The 22,954-nt window shown below is 39.2% G+C and overlaps 1 protein-coding gene and 1 pseudogene across 1 annotated transcript in view; both read left to right on the top strand.

The window, feature by feature from the left end:
• The window catches only part of Radx (RPA1 related single stranded DNA binding protein, X-linked), a 74,997-nt gene that overhangs the window by 9,633 nt on the left and 42,410 nt on the right, over positions 1–22,954 (top strand). Inside the window, exons 2-6 of the mRNA XM_006997503.4 lie at positions 171–313; positions 3,932–4,124; positions 17,864–17,972; positions 18,169–18,260; positions 18,366–18,488. Of these exons, the coding sequence (XP_006997565.1) occupies positions 171–313; positions 3,932–4,124; positions 17,864–17,972; positions 18,169–18,260; positions 18,366–18,488 (660 nt within the window). The remainder of the gene's footprint in view (positions 1–170; positions 314–3,931; positions 4,125–17,863; positions 17,973–18,168; positions 18,261–18,365; positions 18,489–22,954) is intronic.
• On the top strand, positions 12,075–12,231 carry LOC121825986 (U2 spliceosomal RNA; annotated as a pseudogene).

Here is a 22,954-nt window from a genome sequence, read left to right as displayed (position 1 = left end):
TTATATGGGAGAACTATATAGACAGGCTCTAATTAAAAATTTTTAAAAAGACCTGACTTGCAAGAAGGAGTTGTATTAGATATGGTCTGGCTACCATTTTTAACTTTAAAATGGATCTTTGAAACTATGATGACACAATAAGTACAATTTTTATTTTTTTTATATTCTAGACATCAAAATAATCTCTCTCTCTCATCTTGAAATGACCTGGAATAATAGAAAGAATTTTCCTGCCTTGCTTGTGAGGATCCTGCATAAATCAAAACTGCGATACTGTGGGAAACCTAATAAAAGGCTGATTGAGCCATATCAGGTACAAGTAATGCTTAAATAATATGTTAATTTAAATTTATAGATTATAACATGCATACTTAAATCTCCATTGGCAAAATACATTTGTTTAAATTACATTCCACTGATTCAATTTAATAATTTTAAATGCACACAGATTAAGTATTTTTCCTTTTCTTCTCTCATACATTACACATTGACTGCAGTTTCCCCTTACTCCACTCTTCTCAGCCACCCTCCACTTTCCCTTTCCCCCAGTTCCACTCCTCCTCTGTTTCCCACTTTAAAAAAAAGGGGGAGCCAGCCTCCCAGGGATATCCATCCAACATAGCCTAACAAGTTACAGTGAGAGTAGGCACAAACCTTCATATCAAGGCTGGACAAGGCAATCCAATAGGAAGAAAAGGGTCTTAAGAGCAGGCAAAAGAGTCACAGACAACTCCCACTCCCACTCTTAGGAGTCCCCACAAGAACATCCAGCTACATAACCATGACGTATATGTAGAAGACCTAGATGAGACACATGAAGGCTCTGTGATTACTGCTTCAGTCTCTGTGAGACGCCATGAGCCCTGGTTAGTTGATTATGTGGACCAGGTTCTCATGGTGTCCTGGACCCCTCTGGCTCCTACATTCATTTCTTCCCTACTGTCTGCAGGATTCCTTCTGGATCTGTCTAGTGTTTGGCTTTAAGTGTCTGCATCTGCTCCAATCAGTTGCTGGACAATGCCTTTCTGATATCAATTGGGCTAGGCACCTATCTATGAGTATAGCAGAATATCATTAGGAATCATTTCACTGAAATTCCTTTAGGAAGCAGAGGGTGGAAAACCAAAATATTTTTCTGTGATTTTTCTATTAAAAAATCTTTGGGATTTGGCATATAGCTCAATGTTAGAGCACTTGCCTAGCATTTCAGTTCCCAGCACCTCAAAATGTATTTCTTTCTTTCTTTCTTTCTTTCTTTCTTTCTTTCTTTCTTTCTTTCTTTCTTTCTTTCTTTCTTTCTTTCTTTCTTTCTTTCTTTCTTTCTTTCTTTCTTTCTTTCTTTCTTTCTTTCTTTCTTTCTTTCTTTCTTTCTTTCTTTCTTTTTCTTTTTTTTTTTGAGACAGGGTTTCTCTATGCAACAGTCCTGGCTGTCCTGGAACTAACTCACTTTGTAGGACAGGCTGGCCTTGAACTCACTGAGATCTGCTTGCCTCTGCCTCCTGAGTGCTGGGATTAAAGGTATGCGCCACCACTGTCCAACCAAAATGTATTTCAAAGGAAAAAAATATCTGTTAAGTATGAAGCAGAGGTAGATATGCACTTTAGATTCCTCATCTAGCTGGTCTCTTTCACACTTTTTTTTCTTTGTCTTTAATCTTTTCTTCTCTGCACTAGCCTGTAATTAGTCTCTAGTTAAACATTTTTATTTTTTTATTTTTTTTCTTTGGTTTTTTGAGACAGGGTTTCTCTGTGTAGCTTTGCGCCTTTCCTGGAACTCACTTGGTAGCCCAGGCTAGCCTCGAACTCACAGAGAGCTGCCTGCCTCTGCCTCCTGAGTGCTGGGATTAAAGGTGTGTGCCACCACCACTGCCCGGCTAAAACAGTTTTAAAAGAAAACAATTTAGTAAAGGAAAAAATATCCCTGGACCATTTCTATCTCTCCTCTTTGGGTGAACATCTTGAAGATGTTTTCTCTTTCTTGCTTTCCATTTGCTTCTCAGCATAATTAGTTGGCCTTTTCTTCAGCTCATCATTTACTAGGAACTTTCTAATTGTCAGTCTACTCCTACACTTTTCTACTAACTTGACTCTGTGCCATATACTGCTTTCTATGTTCATATATCTATTTTCTTGATATTTATGTCCTGCTTTAAAAAAAAAACTTAATGTTGCACCACTGTTCCTCATGTATCAAGAGCTAGTTTAGGTGTTTTATTAACTGTGGTTTGTAAAAGTCAAGTATACTTATTGATGGGAATTAAGAGAAAACATAGGAAGATATATTAAGAGAATAATATTATCCAAGATTTTACCACTGAGAATATCTACTGTTAAAATGGTATTATCCCCTCTCTTGGTTGTGTGTATGTCATACTTAAAATTTTGTATTTAAATCCCATATACACATAGCTATCATGTATTACACACATATGCATATGTATATGTGTTATATTACATGCAACTGTGTATGTCATATAGCTTCTTATTCAGATAAACTAGTTTCTAGTCTCAGCTGTCTCAGGCTTTTATAGCATTAGTTATTTGTCTTCTTAAAGCCTCAGTTTTCTAATCAGCAAAATGGAGGTGCTGATTATAAATATCCTATTCATTGTTCTCCCTCTCTGTTCTTGATCCATCTGGGATCTCCCGCTCCCCCAAGCTCTCTTTCCCTCGACCCTCACCCTTCATGAGGCCTGGGAGGAGGGGACTAGACCTGCCTGGACTGAGTCTACCAGGTTGATCTCAGTCCTTGGGGGAGGCTTTACCCTGGAGGAGGTGGGAATGGGGGGTAGGCTGGGGGGAAAGAGGAGGGGGGCGGGAGGGGAGAGAACAAGCCATATCCGTGGCTGATATGTAGAACTGAATTGTATTGTAAAGTAAAATAAAAATAAATAAGTAAATATCTTACAGAGCTGGTATTTCTTAATATGAGTAAATGACTTAACTGTTTTAGGCACATACCAAGTCCTCCATTTTAGCTATTATTAGGGATAGTGTCTGATTCAGCCATTTATCCTACTCAGTGCCTAACATAATATCTGGAGGATAATATAGATTTGATCCATATTTAATCACTGAAGGAATGAATTGCCAAAATTTGTTGTTAATGGAATCTTAGTATGTAACATCATTTGAAAATCAATTTTTTTTGGCCCAAGAGATGGATTTAGGGCTGCTTTCTTTTTTCTTTTCAGAGCTGAGGACCGAACCCAGGGCCTTGCGCTTGCTAGGCAAGCACTCTACGACTGAGCTAAATCCCCAACCCCTGAAAATCAATTTTAAAAGTTAGAGAAAACTTGAGATACTGTTCTTAGATGTATTAGATGTAACCAATGTTTTCCATCTTTGTATTTTAAAACAGAGAACATACTTTATGTTGCAAAATATTTATTCAACTATACCCAGATTAAACAATGACGATGTTGGCATCAGTATTGCCTTCTGCCAAATAGTATAAGAGAAATAATTGCCATGCCAATATACCAAATTCTAAGATACCAGTATAAGTAAATTAATGTCATCAGAGCATTGATCGGATTATGTCTACTCAATGTCTATCTAAAGTGCTATAGGATAAATGAATAAATACCAAGGTCCTTCAGCTATGCTATGAAGATCTTCACAATTTGAGACTTATCTAATTCTCTTGGTGAATGGTACTAGGTTAAGCATTATGGGAAAAGTAAACATAACTAAAAAGTTTATCATCACACAGTAAGTCAGTACTATATCGCCAATTTCCAGTATCTCTTTTCATTTAGCAGTCTCTCTTTTCACTTAGCAATCTTAACAGCATGAATAAGTGAGTCGTTAAGAATAAAAAAGTATAGTGTTATTTTTCTGTCACTATAAATTTTCACAGATAATACCTTGTGTCACACCCATATAGATACAAAGAGCAAATGTGTATATGCTTTCACTCTCTTTCTAGACCTATTTGGAAGTCGCTGACAATTCTGGCATAGTGTCAGTGATTATGTGGAATGCTCTGTGTCCAGAGTGGTATAAAAGTTTGAGAGTGGGCTTGGTTCTTCTGCTTCAAGATTATTCTGTGAAGAAGAGCTACCCATTCAGAATACAGCCTGACCCCGTGGATCCACAGATGAAACTAATTTCTACAATGGGTTAAGTATTCAGTTAATCATTCTATCATGGCTATCTTGCTTATATGAATTTGCAGAGTGTCATTTCTGGCAAAAGTCTGTAAAAATTACTGAAACTATTAGGAACTGAAAAACTTAAATCCCTTTATAAAATTCAGGCAATAGTAAAGTAATAAATGGGTTAATTTATTAGTGCATTTATTAAGAAAGATTATCTGAGACTTTTATTGTTGACCAAAGAATGAGTTCCATTTGGATATACTTAAATTTGGTCTTGTTTATTTTTGGTGTTTAATATTTAAAGTTAATCACTTGAATACATTTTATGTTTGTTATTAAGTACTATGCTGAAAGGATTATTATTAAATTAAAAATATTTTTATTGTGTGTGTATATATGAGCTTGTGTGTGTGTGTGTGTGTGTGTGTGTGTCTGTGTGTGTGCTTATAGCAGTCAGAGGACAACAATTTGGGAGTGTGTGTGTGTGTGTGTGTGTGTGTGTGTGTGTGTGCTTATAGCAGTCAAAGGACAACACTTTGGGAGTCTGTGTATGTGTGTGTGTGTGTGTGTGTGTGTGTGTGTGTGTTTATAGCAGTCAGCGGACAACACTTTGGGAGTGTTTGTGTGTGTGTGTCCGTGTGTGTGTGTGTGTGTGTGTGTGTGTGTGTGTGTGCTTATAGCAGTCAGAGGACAACACTTTGGGAGTGTTTGTGTGTGTGTGTGCTTATAGCAGTCAGAGGACAACACTTTGGGAGTGTTTGTGTGTGTGTGTGTGTCTGTGTGTGTGTGTGTGCTTATAGCAGTCAGAGGACAACACTTTGGGAGTGTGTGTGTGTGTATGTGAGTATGTGTGCTTATAGCAGTCAGAGGACAACACTTTGGAAGTCTGTATGTGTGTGCGTGTGTGTGTGTGTGCTTATAGCAGTCAGAGGACAACACTTTGTGAGTGTGTGTGTGTGTGTGTGCGTGTGCTTATAGCAGTCAAAGGACAACATGTATGTGTGTGTGCTTATAGCAGTCAAAGGACAACATGTATGTGTGTGTGTGTGTGCTTATAGCAGTCAGAGGAAACACTTTGGGAGTCTGTGTGTGTGTGTGTGTGTGTGTGTGTGTGTGTGTGTTTTCTTATAGCAGTCAGAGGACAACACTTTGGGAGTGTGTGTGTGTGTGCTTATAGCAGTCAGAGGACAACACTTTGGGAGTGTGTGTGTGTGTGTGTGTGTGTGCTTATAGCAGTCAAAGGACAACACTTTGGGAGTCTGTGTGTGTGTATGTGTGTGTGTGCTTATAGCAGTCAGAGGACAACACTTTGGGAGTCTGTGTGTGTGTATGTGTGTGTGTGCTTATAGCAGTCAGAGTACAACACTTTGGGAGTGTTTGTGTGTGTGTGTGTGTGTGTGTGTGCTTATAGCAGTCAGAGGACAACACTTTGGGAGTGTGTGTGTGTGTGTATGTGTGTGTGTGTGTGTGTGCTTATAGCAGTCAGAGGACAACACTTTGGGAGTCTGTGTGTGTGTGTGTGTGTGTGTGTGTGTGCACGTGTGCTTATAGCAGCCAAAGGACAACACTTTGGGAGTGTGTGTGTGTGTGTGTGTGTGTGTGTGTGCGCGCGCTTATAGCAGTCAGAGTACAACACTTTGGGAGTGTGTGTCTGTGTGTGTGTGTGCTTATAGCAGTCAGAGGACAACACTTTGAGTGTGTGTGTGTGTGTGTGTGCTTATAGCAGTCAGAGGACAACACTTTGGGAGTCTGTGTGTGTGTGTGTGTGTGTGTGTGTGTGTGCTTATAGCAGTCAAAGGACAACACTTTGGGAGTGTGTGTGTGTGTGTGTGTGTGTGCTTATAGCAATCAGAGGACAACACTTTGGGAGTCTGTGTGTGTGTGTGTGTGTGTGTGTGCTTATAGCAGGCAGAGGCCAACACTTTGAGTGTGTGTGTGTGTGTGTGTGTGTGTGTGTGTGTGCTTATAGCAGTCAAAGGACAACACTTTGGGAGTGTGTGTGTGTGTCCGTGTGTGTGTCTGTCTGTGTGTGCTTATAGCAGTCAGAGGACAACACTTTGGGAGTGTGTGTGTGCGTGTGCTTATAGCAGTCAAAGGACAACACTTTGGGAGTCTGTGTGTGTATGTGTGTGTGTGCTTATAGCAGTCAGAGTACAACACTTTGGGAGTGTTTGTGTGTGTGTGTGTGTGTGTGTGCTTATAGCAGTCAGAGGACAACACTTTGGGAGTGTGTGTGTGTGTGTGTGTGTGTTTATAGCAGTCAGAGGACAACACTTTGTGAATATGTGTGTGTGTGTGTGTGTGTGTGTGCTTATAGCAGTCAGAGGACAACACTTTGGGAGTCTGTGTGTGTGTGTGTGTGTGTGTGTGTGCACGTGTGCTTATAGCAGTCAAAGGACAACACTTTGGGAGTGTGTGTGTGTGTGTGTGTGTGTGTGTGTGTGTGTGCGCGCGCTTATAGCAGTCAGAGGACAACACTTTGGGAGTGTGTGTCTGTGTGTGTGTGTGCTTATAGCAGTCAGAGGACAACACTTTGAGTGTGTGTGTGTGTGTGTGTGCTTATAGCAGTCAGAGGACAACACTTTGGGAGTCTGTGTGTGTGTGTGTGTGTGTGTGTGCTTATAGCAGTCAAAGGACAACACTTTGGGAGTGTGTGTGTGTGTGTGTGTGCTTATAGCAATCAGAGGACAACACTTTGGGAGTGTGTGTGTGTGTGTGTGTGTGTGTGTGTGTGCTTATAGCAGTCAAAGGACAACACTTTGGGAGTGTGTGTGTGTGTCCGTGTGTGTGTGTGTGCTTATAGCAGTCAGAGGACAACACTTTGGGAGTCTGTGTGTTTGTGTGTGTGTGCTTATAGCAGTCAGAGGACAACACTTTGGGAGTGTGTGTCTGTGTGTGTGTGTGCTTATAGCAGTCAGAGGACAACACTTTGTGAATATGTGTGTGTGTGTGTGTGTGCTTATAGCAGTCAGAGGACAACACTTTGAGAGAGTGTGTGTGTGTGTCTGTGTGTGTGCTTATAGCAGTCAGAGGACAACACTTTGGGAGTCTGTGTGTGTGTGTGTGTGTGTGTGTGTGTGTTTGCTTATAGCAGTCAGAGGACAACACTTTGGGAGTGTGTGTGTGTGTGTGTGTGTGTGTGTGTGTGTGCTTATAGCAGTCAGAGGACAACACTTTGGGAGTCTGTGTGTGTGTGTGCTTATAGCAGTCAGAGTACAACACATTGGGAGTGTTTGTGTGTGTGTGTGTGTGTGTGTGTGCTTATAGCAGTCAGAGGACAACACTTTGGGAGTGTGTGTCTGTGTGTGTGTGTGTGTGTGCTTATAGCAGTCAGAGGACAACACTTTGAGTGTGTGTGTGTGTGTGTGTGTGCTTATAGCAGTCAGAGTACAACACTTTGGGTGTGTGTGTGTGTGTGTGTGCTTATAGCAGTCAGAGGACAACACTTTGGGAGTGTGTGTGTGTGTGTGTGCTTATAGCAGTCAGAGTACAACACTTTGGGAGTGTTTCTGTGTGTGTGTGTGTGTGTGTGTGTGCTTATAGCAGTCAGAGGACAACACTTTGGGAGTGTGTGTCTGTGTGTGTGTGTGTGTGTGTGTGTGTGTGTGTGTGCACGTGTGCTTATAGCAGTCAGAGGACAACACTTTGGGAGTGTGTGTGTGTGTGTGTGTGTGTGTGTGTGTGCTTATAGCAGTCAGAGGACAACACTTTGGGAGTCTGTGTGTGTGTGTGTGTGTGTGTGTGTGTGCTTATAGCAGTCAGAGGACAACACTTTGGGAGTGTGTGTGTGTGTGTGTATGTGTGTGTGTGTGTGTGTGTTTGCTTATAGCAGTCAGAGGACAACACTTTGGGAGTGTGTGTGTGTATGTGTGGGTGTGTGGGTGTGTGCGTGTGGTTATAGCAGTCAGAGGAAAACACTTTGGGAGTCTGTGTGTGTGTGTGTGTGTGTGTGTGTGCTTATAGCAGTCAGAGTACAACACTTTGGGAGTGTGTGTGTGTATGTGTGGGTGTGTGGGTGTGTGCGTGTGGTTATAGCAGTCAGAGGAAAACACTTTGGGAGTGTGTGTGTGTGTGTGTGTGTGTGTGTGTGTGTGTGTGCTTATAGCAGTCAGAGGACAACACTTTGGGTGTGTGTGTGTGTGTGTGTGTGTGTGTGTGTGTGCTTATAGCAGTCAGAGGACAACACTTTGTGTGTGTGTGTGTGTGTGTGTGTGTGTGTGTGTGTGTGTGTGCTTATAGCAGTCAGAGGACAACACTTTGGGAGTATGTGTGTGTCTGTGTGTGCTTATAGCAGTCAGAGGACAACACTTTGAGTGTGTGTGTGTGTGTGTGTGTGTGTGTGTGTGTGTGCTTATAGCAATCAGAGGACAACACTTTGGGAGTATGTGTGTGTGTGTGTGTGCTTATAGCAGTCAGAGGACAACACTTTGGGAGTCTGTGTGTGTGTGTGTGTGAGTGTGTTTGTGTGTGTGCTTATAGCAGTCAGAGGACAACACTTTGAGTGTGTGTGTGTGTGTGTGCTTATAGCAATCAGAGGACAACACTTTGGGAGTCTGTGTGTGTGTGTGTGTGTGTGCTTATAGCAGTCAGAGGACAACACTTTGGGTGTGTGTGTGTGTGTGTGTGTGCTTATAGCAGTCAGAGGACAACACTTTGGGAATATGTGTGTGTGTGTGTGCTTATAGCAGTCAGAGGACAACACTTTGGGAGTGTGTGTGTGTGTGTGTGTGTGTGTGTGTGTGCTTATAGCAGTCAGAGGACAACACTTTGGGAGTGTGTGTGTGTGTGTGTGTGTGTGCTTATAGCAGTCAAAGGACAACACTTTGGGAGTGTTTGTGTGTGTGTGTGTGTGCTTATAGCAGTCAGAGGACAACACTTTGGGAGTGTGTGTGTGTGTGTGTGTGTGTGTGTGTGTGTGTGTGCTTATAGCAGTCAGAGGACAACACTTTGGGAGTCTGTGTGTGTGTGTGTGTGTGTGTGCTTATAGCAGTCAGAGTACAACACTTTGGGAGTGTTTGTGCGTGTGTGTGTGTGTGTGTGCTTATAGCAGTCAGAGGACAACACTTTGGGAGTGTGTGTCTGTGTGTGTGTGTGTGTGTGTGTGTGTGTGTGTGTGTGCACGTGTGCTTATAGCAGTCAGAGGACAACACTTTGGGAGTGTGTGTGTGTGTGTGTGTGTGTGTGTGCTTATAGCAATCAGAGGACAACACTTTGAGTGTGTGTGTGTGTTGTGTGTGCTTATAGCAGTCAGAGGACAACACTTTGGGAGTGTGTGTGTGTGTGTGTGTTTGCTTATAGCAGTCAGAGGACAACACTTTGGGAGTGTGTGTGTGTATGTGTGTGTGTGTGTGGGTGTGTGCGTGTGGTTATAGCAATCAGAGGAAAACACTTTGGGAGTCTGTGTGTGTGTGTGTGTCTGTGTGTGTGCTTATAGCAGTCAGAGGACAACACTTTGAGTGTGTGTGTGTGTGTGTGTGTGCTTATAGCAATCAGAGGACAACACTTTGGGAGTGTGTGTGTGTGTGTGTGTGTGTGTGCTTATAGCAGTCAGAGGACAACACTTTGGGAGTGTGTGTGTGTGTGTGTGTTTGCTTATAGCAGTCAGAGGACAACACTTTGTGAGTGTGTGTGTGTATGTGTGTGTGTGTGGGTGTGTGCGTGTGGTTATAGCAATCAGAGGAAAACACTTTGGGAGTCTGTGTGTGTGTGTGTCTGTGTGTGTGCTTATAGCAGTCAGAGGACAACACTTTGAGTGTGTGTGTGTGTGTGTATGTGTGTGTGCTTATAGCAGTCAGAGGACAACACTTTGAGAGTGTGTGTGTGTATGTGTGTGAGTGTGCTTATAGCAGTCAGAGGACAACACTTTGGGTGTGTGTGTGTGTGTGTGTGTGTGTGCTTATAGCAGTCAGAGGACAACACTTTGGGAATATGTGTGTGTGTGTGTATGTGTGTGCTTATAGCAGTCAGAAGACAACACTTTGGGTGTGTGTGTGTGTGTGTGTGTGTGTGTGTGTGTGTGTGCTTATAGCAGTCAAAGGACAACACTTTGGGAGTGTTTGTGTGTGTGTGTGTGTGTGTGCTTATAGCAGTCAGAGGACAACACTTTGGGAGTGTGTGTCTGTGTGTGTGTGTGTGTGTGTGTGCTTATAGCAGTCAGAGGACAACACTTTGAGTGTGTGTGTGTGTGTGTGTGTGTGTGTGTGCTTATAGCAGTCAGAGGACAGCACTTTGGAGAGTGTGTGTGTGTGTGTGTGTGTGTGTGTGTGTGTGTGCTTATAGCAGTCAAAGGACAACACTTTGGGAGTGTGTGTGTGTGTGTGTGCTTATAGCAGTCAAAGGACAACACTTTGGGGGTCTGTGTGTGTGTGTCTGTGTGGTTGTGTGTGTGTGCTTATAGCAGTCAGAGGACAACACTTTGGGAGTGCGTGTGTGTGTGTGTGTCTGTGTGTATGTGTGTGTGCTTATAGCAGTCAGAGGACAACACTTTGGGAGTGTGTGTGTGTGTGTCTGTGTGTATGTGTGTGTGCTTATAGCAGTCAGAGGACACTTTGGGAGTCTGTGCTTCCCATCCTCCTTGTGATCTGAGGATCAAACTCAAATGATTAGGTTTATACAGAAAATTCTTTTAACCCACTGAGCCATGTTGCTGGCCCTTGTTTACTTTATTTTATCTTTTAATGCCTTTAATTTTTTATATAATGGATAAACATGTATAAATCTAGAAAGTATGAATGATACTGTGAAATGTTATGAAGATGTTATAAGACATTACAAAATGTAGTAATATATAAATGTAACTACATAGTCTTTATCTTTATAGATATAGATACATATGTACGATGAATAAACATTTCAAGCTAATACCAAACACTGGGGCAGTATATCTCAGGGAAGTATGGATAAGGCAAATGTATTGAGATAACTTTTATAATTCTTAAATTATATTTTTGTAACTGTATTACTTGAAACAAAACTGAAGGAAAGAGAAAACAACATGTAGTTCCTGCACATGTGAAGTTAACTTTTCACTTTGAAATAATTTCAAAATTACATTATAGTTGAATGAATATTATAAAAAAATTCCCACATTGCTTTATTCATCAAATATTTTTTAGTTTTATTTTTGCTATCGAATTCTTTCTCTACACACACACACATACACACACACTTTCATTTGAGAGACAGTAACAGCCATCATACATCATTGCATAGCTTTGTATCCTTAACCATTTACTAGTAATAAGTCTTTCTGAAGATCAAGAATATTCTAGCCATCTGTGCTACTGCACCCTTGTAATCCCATCTCTTGAGAGGATAAAGCAGGAGGACTACATGTTTAAGGCCAGCCTTGCTCTGTGGAAAGCCCTTGTTTCAGGAAAAAAAAAATCCATTCCATTGCACGCACAATCACAATACAATTATAAAAATCAGGAAACAAATTTAGCACATTATTATGTAACCTTTCATTAATATTCAAATGTTGCCAGTTGCTCTAATATTGAAAGGACTTTTGCTGTTTTTTAAAACAAGGTCTAACTCTGAAACCCAAGCTCTCATGGAAATCACTGTGCAGGCCATCCTTGCATGAAACCTGTCAGTCCCACTGCTTCAGGTTCCCGAGTGCTGGGACATCCAGAACAGATACTTTTCTAATTAGTGTTGTAGTCAAAGCTTTGGTAATCAGTTTTCCCAAATATTTTAGAGGCATTCATTTAGCAAATTTTATAATTATTAGATATGCATGTATTTTTGGAGATTTATTCTTTTTTTTCAGAATTTTGCCTAACCTCAATCAAATTTTAAATATTATTGATGGCATATAATAATTTATTCTGAACTTGTATTTCTGTGTATTCTCAATTTTTCAACTAATTAAACTTATTCAGAGAAAGGTAGCAGGAGTAGATGTTAATTGCTTTATAAAGTATGTGTCTATTTGGAAATAACTCCATGTTTCTTTATTAGAATCTTATCACTTCTTGGCCTTTTGGCTAAGATCAAGTGTAAAATCATAACTATTTTGCAGACATTGTTTAACTCTTGCTAGGAAGAGATTATTACCTAAATAGTTTGCACGCTTAGTCCTTTATATCACTAAACAGTTACCTTAGAGAAGATGAAAAATCAATTTTTAGATACATTGGAGATTATTTGTGGAAATACAAAAGTTTGCCAAAAGAAGCTGTTAATAATTGACAGCATACACTATTACACCTAGGAAATTATAAATTATGTTCCTTAATCTGACATATCCAAGTGACAGAATTGCTTTAGTGGAATGGGGCATTCTTAGTCAATAGCAGATATGGTAAATGTCTTTATGACAATAGTGAATTACCAAATGCTCTTGATATCCAGCCCAGAGTTCCTTGTACTAGATTACATTTTTTATAGACTAGAGTTATTTTTAAATTAAAATTTTTTTGAGAATTTCCATACTTGACTACTGTACGTACCTTTCCCTCTCCTTCCTCCAACTCCTCCTGTGTTCTCTTTCTCAACTTCACGACCCTCATCCAGTTATTATTGTTACATATATATGTACACATATACATAATAAATACATATTTATGTATGAGTATTTAACAGTTATAGAACACGTGTGTGTGTGTGTGTGTGTGTGTGTGTGTGTGTGTGTGTGTGTATTTCCATTTACTGTTGCTTATATCTGTATGTTTAGGGCTGACTAGTTTAGATGAGATAACCTGTAACAGAGCTGCAGAAAACTGCTTCTCTCTCTCAGCAGTCATTTATTGCCTTTAGCTCATTAATTAAAGGTGGGGTCTTATGAAATATACCCCATGTATGTTGGCATGTCAGTTGGTGTTGTCATGCATGTCTTTTTTGGACAACCATATTGTTGAGAGCTCATATTTGGATCTTCTCTGTCATGTCTAGACGATATTATTGAGCAATAGTCCTCTTGGTTCTCTGGCTTTTACAATCTGCCTGCCCCTCTTCCTCACCATTCCCTGAGCCTTAGGTGCAGGAGTTGTGTTGTGGATACAGTGTGCTGGAACTAGGCACCTACAATTACTTATTATTTTGACCAGTTGTGTCTATCTGTAATAGTCTATCTGTTCCAAAAGAAAGGGTGAATGCTACAAACATCTATAGGTATATGGGTAAGCATTTAGAATACAATTCAAAATTATGTTGGACTTTCCTGGCCAAAAACTCAGATGGAAGTTTCCTGTGCCTCACACCATTTCGTTTTGTTTTTATTTTGTTGTTTGTTGTTTTTACTTAGTTCTTTGTTGTTGTTTTTAGTTTGTTGTTGTTTTTACTTTGTTGATTTTTGTTGTTGTTGCTGCTGCTAGTGGTGGTGGTGGTGTGTGTGTGGCTATTGAAGAAAGCATTATCACCCCTTGTGGCTCCATTTAAACTCTTGTGTATGTGTGTGTGTGTGTGTGTGTGTGTGTGTGTGTGTGTGTGTACATTTTATAGTATACATCTTTTAAGTAAGCTTATAAAATTATACGTTTCCCTATGACTTTTCCAAATATCTTTAGTGTTATTTATCTCTCCTTCCTTCCTCACCCTCAATATTACCCTCCCTTTCTCCTCTAGCTTAACAGTTTAAGTCCCCTCCCTGTTTTCCCATTCTTCCCCTTTCATAGCACCTGTACCCTACTATCCCTGTCTCTAGAGCTCCTCATCCACAGCCCCCACCATATTCCCTTCTTATTCTGTGGTAACTTCTGTTTATTTGCTCAAATTTAAAGTTTGAGAGCTATGAGCCACAAATAAGAGAGCTCAAACCTCATATTAAGGTTTGAGCCTAGTCTTACTGTAATTTGTTAGGCCATGTTGGATGGATATCCCTGGAAGGCCTGCTCTTTTCTGAAGGGAAATAGAGGAGGAGGAGGAGTGGATCTAGAGGAGAAGGGGAGGTGGAGGGAGGCTGGGAGAAGTGGAGGGAGGGGAAACTGTGATTTGGATGTATTGTATGACAGAATAATAAATTTAAAAAAAAATATAAATTGTGAATAAAAAAGAAAATATACTGAATGAGGTAACCTAGACCTGCAGACTTAATTTAAATTATACTTTTTACATGTCTGTGGATACCTCTACAAGTATATCTAGTAGTTACTTCTGAGCCTTAAAAAAATCACATGAAAACTAGGACAATAAGACAGCCCATAGTCAGTAAATAAGCAGCCACTGTAAAAAATGAACACTGAAACAGAACACAACCACAAGCCCATATTTCATGATGAAAAACTGTTCTTGAAAATACAAAAAGATATTTGTGCCTTCAAATATGTAAATGCAAATACATAATTATTTTAAAGTGATAGCAACCCTTGATGATAATATATTTTTAATAAGCCCCTTTAGTCTTTAAAATCAGTTTTACTTCATATTAATGTAGTAGCTGTCCCTGTTTCCCATATAATTATGATTAGTAGTAGACTATTTATTTTTTCATTCTTTATCAGAGATCAATAAATTCTTGATGTAAAATTCCAGAAAATAAATAATTTAGTCTCAGCTAGCCATAGGGTTTACACTTTAGCCACTCAACTTTGCCTGTGGTGAGTGGAGGCAGCCATAGTTAATATGTAAATGAATGAGTATTACTGTGTAGCTGTAAATTTTTAATTTATAAAAATGAGCAGCTAACTGCAAATTACAGTTTGTCTAGGCTGTATGTTTAATATATTTCAGCTCTGGCTGTATATTAGAGTCAGAGAGTTTTTTTAAAAAACCACTGGAACCATCCCCTACCCCAGAGATAGTTTCAGTTTTCTGAGACCAAGGCATCTATCTGTATATCCTCAGTTGATTTTAATCTGCAACAGAGTTGAGGACTGTATACCTATGATCTTTATGAGAACCTATCTTATGCTATTTAATGAGGGGAACAGACATGAGAAACAATTGTAAATGATATATTAATAGTCTACCATTAAAACATTAGCCCAATGGGTGACAGGTAGGTAAGATAACAAATTACAGTAAAATGAAAAATTTAGTGGCTATAGCAAAAATGTGATAGGCAAAAGGAGAGGTTATGAATAGAAATGTAGTTGTTGAAAGAAAGGGCAAGACAGTGGATAATTGGGTGGAGAGGAGAAAGTATAAAAAGGATTATGAGAAATAGGACAGCTAAGTATTATGAGCAGAATAGATAGAGGGTTATGCATCCAGGGAGAGGTGGCTAGTAAGGGATTAGAGACTTCTGCTACCATCACTGCTATTTGTGTGTTTTATGTTGTTAGACAAAATATTGTGATTATTTATCTTGTTTTTTTTTTGTATTTATGTATAAGGCCCAAGTTAGAGAAAAACTATATAGTTGTTTTAAAAGACTAAGTAAATTTATAATGATGAAACAAATCTTGTAAAACTAAGGATATATTTCCTGTAGCAGGAATCTTAAAAAGATCTTATTAATTAAATCAAACCTGAGGCCAATTATTGGGGTGAATGCTGAAAGATCAGAGAAGCAGAACAAACCACAGCTTCCTCACCTCAACAGTTCCTCAGCTGATCCTGTTTCCTCAGACTGGAAGCTTCTGTGTCTTCATCCCAATGGCTCTCAGCTTAACTGCTGCTTGAAAGCCTGAAGCTTAATCAGCTGAAGCTTCTAGTTTCTGGTCCTCACGCCTTATATACCTTTCTGCTTTCTGCAATCACTCCCTGGGATTAAAGGCGTGTGGCACCATGCCTGGCTGTTTCCAATGTGGGCCTGAACTCACAGAGATCCAGAGGGATTTCTGCCTCTGGAATGCTAGGATTAAAGGTGTGTGCTACCACTGCCTAAACTCTATGTTTAATATTGTGGCTGTTCTCTTCTCTGACCCCAGATAAGTTTATTAGCGTGCACAATATTTTGGGGAACACAATACCACCACAATTCCCCACTGGTATATATGGCTTTCTATATTGCCATTCTCTTTCTGCCTTCTTTTCCAAAAGTAATATTCCATGAAATAGCCAAATAATAAACACTTTTGAGATCTTTAGATTTCTAGACCACATTGCATAGTCTATAGTAAAATGATTGTACTATATTTTCAGTTGAAAGAAGTGTACTTGATTAGGAATCATAGAATTTTAGAGCTGTGAGAAATCTGTTCCATAAAGTCAAATGTTTATATATAATATAATTCACGGTTTCCTATAGTACCTTAGAAAAACCCTTATCTGTGTGCACAGGAATACATACAAAAATACAAAAATATTTAAAACAACTCTTTTATAAGTTTAAAAATATGGAGATAATACAGCAACACCATAATAGGCATCCAAATTGTAGTAGTTTATCATATCTGGATATTATTTAGTAATATGCTCACCCAAATAAGACCTGCATAATAATAACACTAGTTGACATGCCAGGATGCATGGGGAAAATCTCTTAGATTAAGAGTTATGGGCAAATGCCGGGCGGTGGTGGCGCACGCCTTTAATCCCAGCACTCGGGAGGCAGAGCCAGGCGGATCGCTGTGAGTTCGAGGCCAGCCTGGGCTACCAAGTGAGCTCCAGGAAAGGCGCAAAACTACGCAGAGAAACCCTGTCTCGAAAAACCAAAAAAAAAAAAAAAGAGTTATGGGCAAATAATGGCTGCTGAGAAAGGGAGAAGACCCACAGTAGGTTTCCAAAGCTAAGTGGTCAGCCTTAAACACATATACATATGTGCAGTATCAAATTGGATTCAGCAAGTTATACATACATACATAATTACAAAGAAAAGTTCATGAATTTGAGAGGGGAATATGAGAGGAGTTAGAGGAGGAGAACGGGATGGAAATATAGTCCATGAAATTCTCAAAAAATATTTTTCAAAAAATAAAAATAAATGAATAAATAGTAATATCTCTAAAAAGAAAAATTTAAAGTACTCTACTCATCCAATGAAGGATAAATTTTAGCAATGTTACGTAGCATGGAAAAGTTAGTTCCAGAAGTGTGTGCATGGAATTATTCCGTTCCAGTGATGTTCAGAAGTAAAACCAAATTTCATGTGGGTAAGACAACATAGATAATAAAATATTTTAACATTAAGAAAACATTTATATACTGGATGGTGGTGGCGCATGCCTTTAGTCCCAGCACTCAGGAGGCAGAGGCAGGTGGATCTCTGTGAGTTCGAGTTCATCCTGGGCTACAGAGTGAGATTCAAGACAGGCTCCAAAACTACACAGAGAAACCCTGTCTCAAAAAAAAAGGAAGGAAGGAAGGATGAAAGAAAGAGAGAGAGAGAGAAAGAGAGAGAGAGAGAGAGAGAGAGAGAGAGAGAGAGAGAGAGAGAGAGAAGAAGAAGAAGAAGAAGAAGAAGAAGAAGAAGAAGAAGAAGAAGAAGAAGAAGAAGAAGAAGAAGAAGAAGAAGAAGGGAAGAGAAGAGGAAAGGAAAGAAAAGGAAAAGAAAAGAAAAGAAAGAAATCATTAATACACAAAGCAAAAGATATGGTTGCACTTTGGGGAGGAAAATCAATATTATAAGTAGGTGGCAGATCACTGATACTGGTTTGTATCTTGGGTTTAATGGTAGGGACAAAAGTGTTCAGTCTAAACTGGACGTGGTGGTGACACACACCTTTAATCCAAGCATTTGGGAGGCAGAGGCAAGTGGATCTCTGTGAGTTTGAGGCCAGCCTGGTTCCAGGACAGCCAGGGCTACACAGAGAAACCCTGTCTCAAACAAAACTTTAAAAATTGTTTAGCTGATGTTTTTGCTTTGTAATTTATGTATATGCATATTTCTTGATATAAAAAATAATATATTAAAGTAATATATTTCTTTTCAGAAATCTGCCTGAATCTTCGAGATCCTCCAACTAACATAGTTATCATTTCAGAAAAGCACTTGAAATCAGAATGGAAATTGCCAAAACTAATTAACCGATTTATTACAAGGTAAAATAGTTCCTCATAAAAATATCTTAATCTTTAAATGTTAGTAACCAGAAAGTAATTAATTATATCATATTCAAAATTTACCCCAAATTAAGCTGTATCAATTATTCAGATAGGTATTTTCAGAGTTATTACTGAAGAATGTTTTGTCTCTGTTTAAAGATATAACATCGATTTAACAATTTTGTTTTTTCAGATCAGAACTAGATGATATGCCAGAAAAGGGCATCTGTGATGTAATTGGTGTGTTATCCTTTGTGGGAAGGGTGCAACGGTCAAAAAAGAGAGGTGAGCTTTTAAATTTGAAAGTGCTAATGAGTGTTGCAATGTGAAGAGGCTTGTGTTCATACACATACAATGACCTTCATTTATTTTACTGTTCTATCCACATAGAAAACAGTGAAGATTTTCGGTCATATCGCTGGATTCACATTGTTGATGGGACTTCAGATCGGCCATTTATAGTGCAGCTGTTTTCTACATCTCAGCCAGAAGTCTTTGAAAATATTTACCCAAGTACTCAATCTTTTTATTGTTTTATTTTTGGAAATAGCAGTATGAACTTAAAAATAGTAAAATAGGGGCTGGAGTGATGGCTCAGTGGTTAAGAGCACTTCTTGCTCTTGAGAGGACCTCGGCACACCCATGGTGGCTCCTAATCATCTATTGCTCCAGTTCTAGGTTACTTGATGCTCTCTTCTGAAACATGCACATAAATACATGCAGGCCAATCCCTCATATACCTAAAGGAACACATAAAATGGCATTTAAGGGAGAGCAATCTGACTTGGAGAAGTGGCATGACAGTGAAATGAAAACACAAATGATTGAAAACCATTTCAAACCTTTCCCATGTTGATATATTTAGTAGTCTACATGAATCACTTTTTGACTATCCAGAAATTATCTTAGGACTTAAATCACAGTGCACTACTCCCTTTTCCCCATCCCACCTCCCACCTCTCACTGGTCCTCTTACTTTTCCCAAATAGTGAGCTTCCTACTTTCTTACTGTTTTTTTTTTCATTTTTTAAATTTATTTATTAAATTTAATTTTACATATCAGCCACAGATTCCCTTGTTCTCCCCCCTCCTTACAGTTTTTAAAAATGTAGGTTCTGCCAGTGACAGAAAACCTGATTCATGTCTTTCTTTGTCTGGCTTATTTAGATTAACATGGTAATTTCTAATTCTATCCATTTTCCTGAAAATAACATGATTTCATTCTTCATGACTGACTAAATTATATATATATATGTGTATATATATATATATATATATATATATATATATATATATATATATATGAGTTTCTTGTACTTAACCCATTGATGGGTACCTAGGTATCTTGGCTATTGTGAATGATGCAGTAGTAAGCATAAATATTCGGGCATATCTTGTATGTTGCCTTTGATTCCTTCAGATGGCAACCCAGTAGTTTTATGACTGAAGCATAGGTAGCTCTGTTTCAGGATTTTAAGGAACCTTTATACTGACTTCCATAGTTTCTGGACTAATTAAGTTCTAACAGGCAGTGTTTACAAATTACTTTTGCTCTACACCCTTGCCAGCATTTGATGGTTTTTGATTTCTTGATTGTAGTCACCTGACTGGGATGAGATGAAATCTCAATGTAGTTTTTTTAATGGCATTTTCCTAATGGCTAAGAATGTTGAATACTTTCTTGTGCATTTATTTACCATTTGTAGGGTTTTTTTTTTCTTTTTAAAAAGAGTCTTGTGTATCCCAGTTTATGTGGTTCAGGAACTCAAAACCAGGGGTTCCTGAATATTGGACAAGCACTCTACCAACTGAGTTGCATCCCAGCTCCCTATTTGTACTTCTTTTGAATTAATTTCCCCCTTTATTGATCAGATTACTTGTTCTTTTGACATGTAATTTTTTAGTTCTTCATATATGCTAGATACTACTTGTCTGTCAGAAAAATAGCTGGCAAAGATTTTCTTTGAATTTTAAACTGTCTCTTCATTCTGATGTTTTCTTATCTGTGCAGAAGCTTTTAAATTGGATTCAGTCCCCTTTGCCAATTCTGGCTATTATTTGCAAAGCTGTTGGGCTCCCATTCAGAAAGTAATTGCATGTACCTACATCTTAAAGTGTTCTCCCTTAGTAGTTTCAGAGTTTCAGGACTTACAGTAAGGGCTTTGATCCATTCTGAATTGGTTTTAAAGGGTGTTGAGTGACTCAGACAGGCCCTATTGTCTGTTGTTTCTTTTTCTCATTCCATGTTGATTGCTGTCACATTTGTAACCCCAGTTTGCATGCTGGTCTAAATCATTCAGGTTCAGCAGATCACCTGATACAATGGAGCTGAGTGAGCCACTACAAAGCCTTTTACTTCCCTAAGTTCCCTGATGGAGTAACTTTCTTCTGAACCCTGCTCTGAACATAGTCCTATCCAGCCTGGTAAACTGAGCACCAAAACACTGCCCTTCACATGCCCGACTTTCTCCAGTTCTATTTTTTCTATGTGTTATATCCATAGATAGGCACCTGTGGTGGTTTGAAAGAGAATGGCCCCCAAAGGGAGTGGCACTATTAGGAGGTGTGACATTGCTGGAGGAAGTGTGTCACTGTGAGGGCAGGCTTTGAGGTCTCTTTTTCTCAAGCTTCCCTCAGTGTGACAGTCAGTCAGCTTCCTGTTGCCTCTGAGTCAAGATGTAGGACTCTCAGCTCCAGCACCACCTCTGCCTACATGCCACCATGCTCCCCACCATGATAATAATGGACTGAACCTCTGTAAAACTGTAAGCAAGCCACCTCAATTAAATGTTTTTATTTATAAGAGTTGCTGTGGTCATGATGTCTCTTCACAGCAGTAAACCCAAAGTTAGACAGCACCTTATCCAGTGGTAACCAAGTATCCCTAATAATTCTTATGAACAGGTCCATCAGGAAAGGATAATGATTTCTCTCACATTATGTGGTCTTTGTCCCAACTGGGGAGGAATAACTAACTACATTGCTTGGTCTCTGCTTTCCACAGCACTCAGACTGATCCTATTTCCCCCTTGTCTTACAGCTTCATAATCAGGCACTGAGAAACTCTCATTTCTTGTATAGAAGTATTTCCCATTTAAACAAAGAGAGAACATTCCTTGATTTGACATAGTTTCATTACTGGGCCATTATTTAGGCCCCATCTGCACGTTGAATTGTGGACTTTTCCTTTTTTTGTTTTAGAGGTTAGACACTCTTCCTCTCCACTATCTAATTCTTCCACTGAGCACCTGTTCTTTGGCTCCCAGTAAAGGTTTTTTAGTATAGATCTAATTTTATTCTCTTCCCCATGCATCCTGCCCACTGTAAGAAATGGCAAACCTCTGAGTGTATGTGCCTAGGTGGAGGTAGGAGGATCACAAGTTCAAGGTTATATATTGTACTTTAAGGCCAACCTAAGCTACATATTACATGAAACTTTGTTTCAAAAAGAGAAAAATACCTGCTGTCTTAGTTAGGATTTTTGTTGCTGTGAAGAGACACCATGAACACAGCAACTCTTTTTTTTTTCTTTTTGCTTGGTTGGGTTTTTGTTGTTGTTGTTTTGAGACAGGGTTTCTCTGTGTAGCTTTGGAGCCTATCCTGGAACTCGCTCTGTAGCCCAGGCGGGCCTCAAACTCACAGAGATCTGCCTGCCTCTGCCTCCCAAATGCTGGGATTAAAGGCATGCACTACCACCACCCGGCTAACAGCAACTCTTATAAAGGAAAACATTTAATTGGGGCTGGCTTACAGTTTCAGAGGTTTAGTCCATTATCATCATGGCACAATATGCAGGTAGACATGTTGGTGAAGGAGCTGAGAGTTAATACATCTTGACTTGTAGGCAACAGAAAGTGATCTGAGACACTGGACATTATCTTGAGCATATATGAGACCTCAAAGCAAGCTTCCACAGTGAACACACTTCCTCCAACAAGGCCACACCTACTCCAGCAAAGCCACACCTCCAAGTAGTGCTATTCCCTATCAGCTTATGGGGGCCAATTACAATCAGATTACCACACCAGCTAACAACTCTATATAGCACGAATCCTAATTGGCCTTAATAAAATCCAAGAGTCAGATATCAGGGTGACAGCTGAAAGATCAGAGTAACAGAGCAGCCAGCCACTAGAAAGATTTCTTACCTCTAGGGATCCTCAGCCTAAAAGGAAGCTGAACTCCTATCTCCTCATGCCTTATATTCCTCTCTCTGCCCAGCCATATCACTTCTTGTCTTTACCTCCCTAGTGCTGGGATTAAAGATGTGAGATCATAAGAGCTGGGATCAAAGGTGTGTGCCACCACTGCCTGGCTTCTATGACTAACTAGTGGCTTAGCTCCACACTCTGATCTTCAGGCAAGCTTTATTTGTTATATCAAAAACAAAGTATCACATTTCCTCATTTTTGTCTAAAATAAAAAAGTAGGTTATAACTAATACAAGAGAAATGATATATAATAAGTACAATAACTATATACAATATATACAGGCGATAAATATATCAACAATATCTAGTCCATTAACAATTGACAAATTCATAGAAAATACTCTGTATTTATCCTAGCTTGGTGAGTCCAAAAGGTTGTACCTAATTCACTTTCTATTCTAATTTGCATTACCAAAACTATCTTTTAATATCTTTCAAGCTTATATACTTTACATCTCTTTAGTGAATTTCTTTTCTGAATTTGTTAACAAGGAAAACTATAACTATCTGGTATTCAACTCCATCAGAGACCCAAGAAGGAAATAATATTACCTGAGTAAGGAGGAGGTGCAAGCAAGTGACTTCAAAAAAATGTGAGAAATGACAGAAAAAACTGGCTGCCTGGACAGTCACCCAAAGTTCTTCTACAATGTTGGGGCATCCATCTTTGGCCTACAGGCCTAGAATATCTGATAGACTTATCTGTGAAGCAGGATTTTCTGAAGGGCTATCTTACTTTGTCTTGGAGAAGGAAGAATGAAGATTGCT

Source organism: Peromyscus maniculatus, chromosome X (assembly GCF_049852395.1).
Source record: "Peromyscus maniculatus bairdii isolate BWxNUB_F1_BW_parent chromosome X, HU_Pman_BW_mat_3.1, whole genome shotgun sequence".
NCBI lineage: Eukaryota > Metazoa > Chordata > Mammalia > Rodentia > Cricetidae > Peromyscus > Peromyscus maniculatus.
The sequence above is the reverse complement of the archived record's forward strand: the minus strand, read 5'-3'. Positions and strand labels throughout refer to the sequence as shown.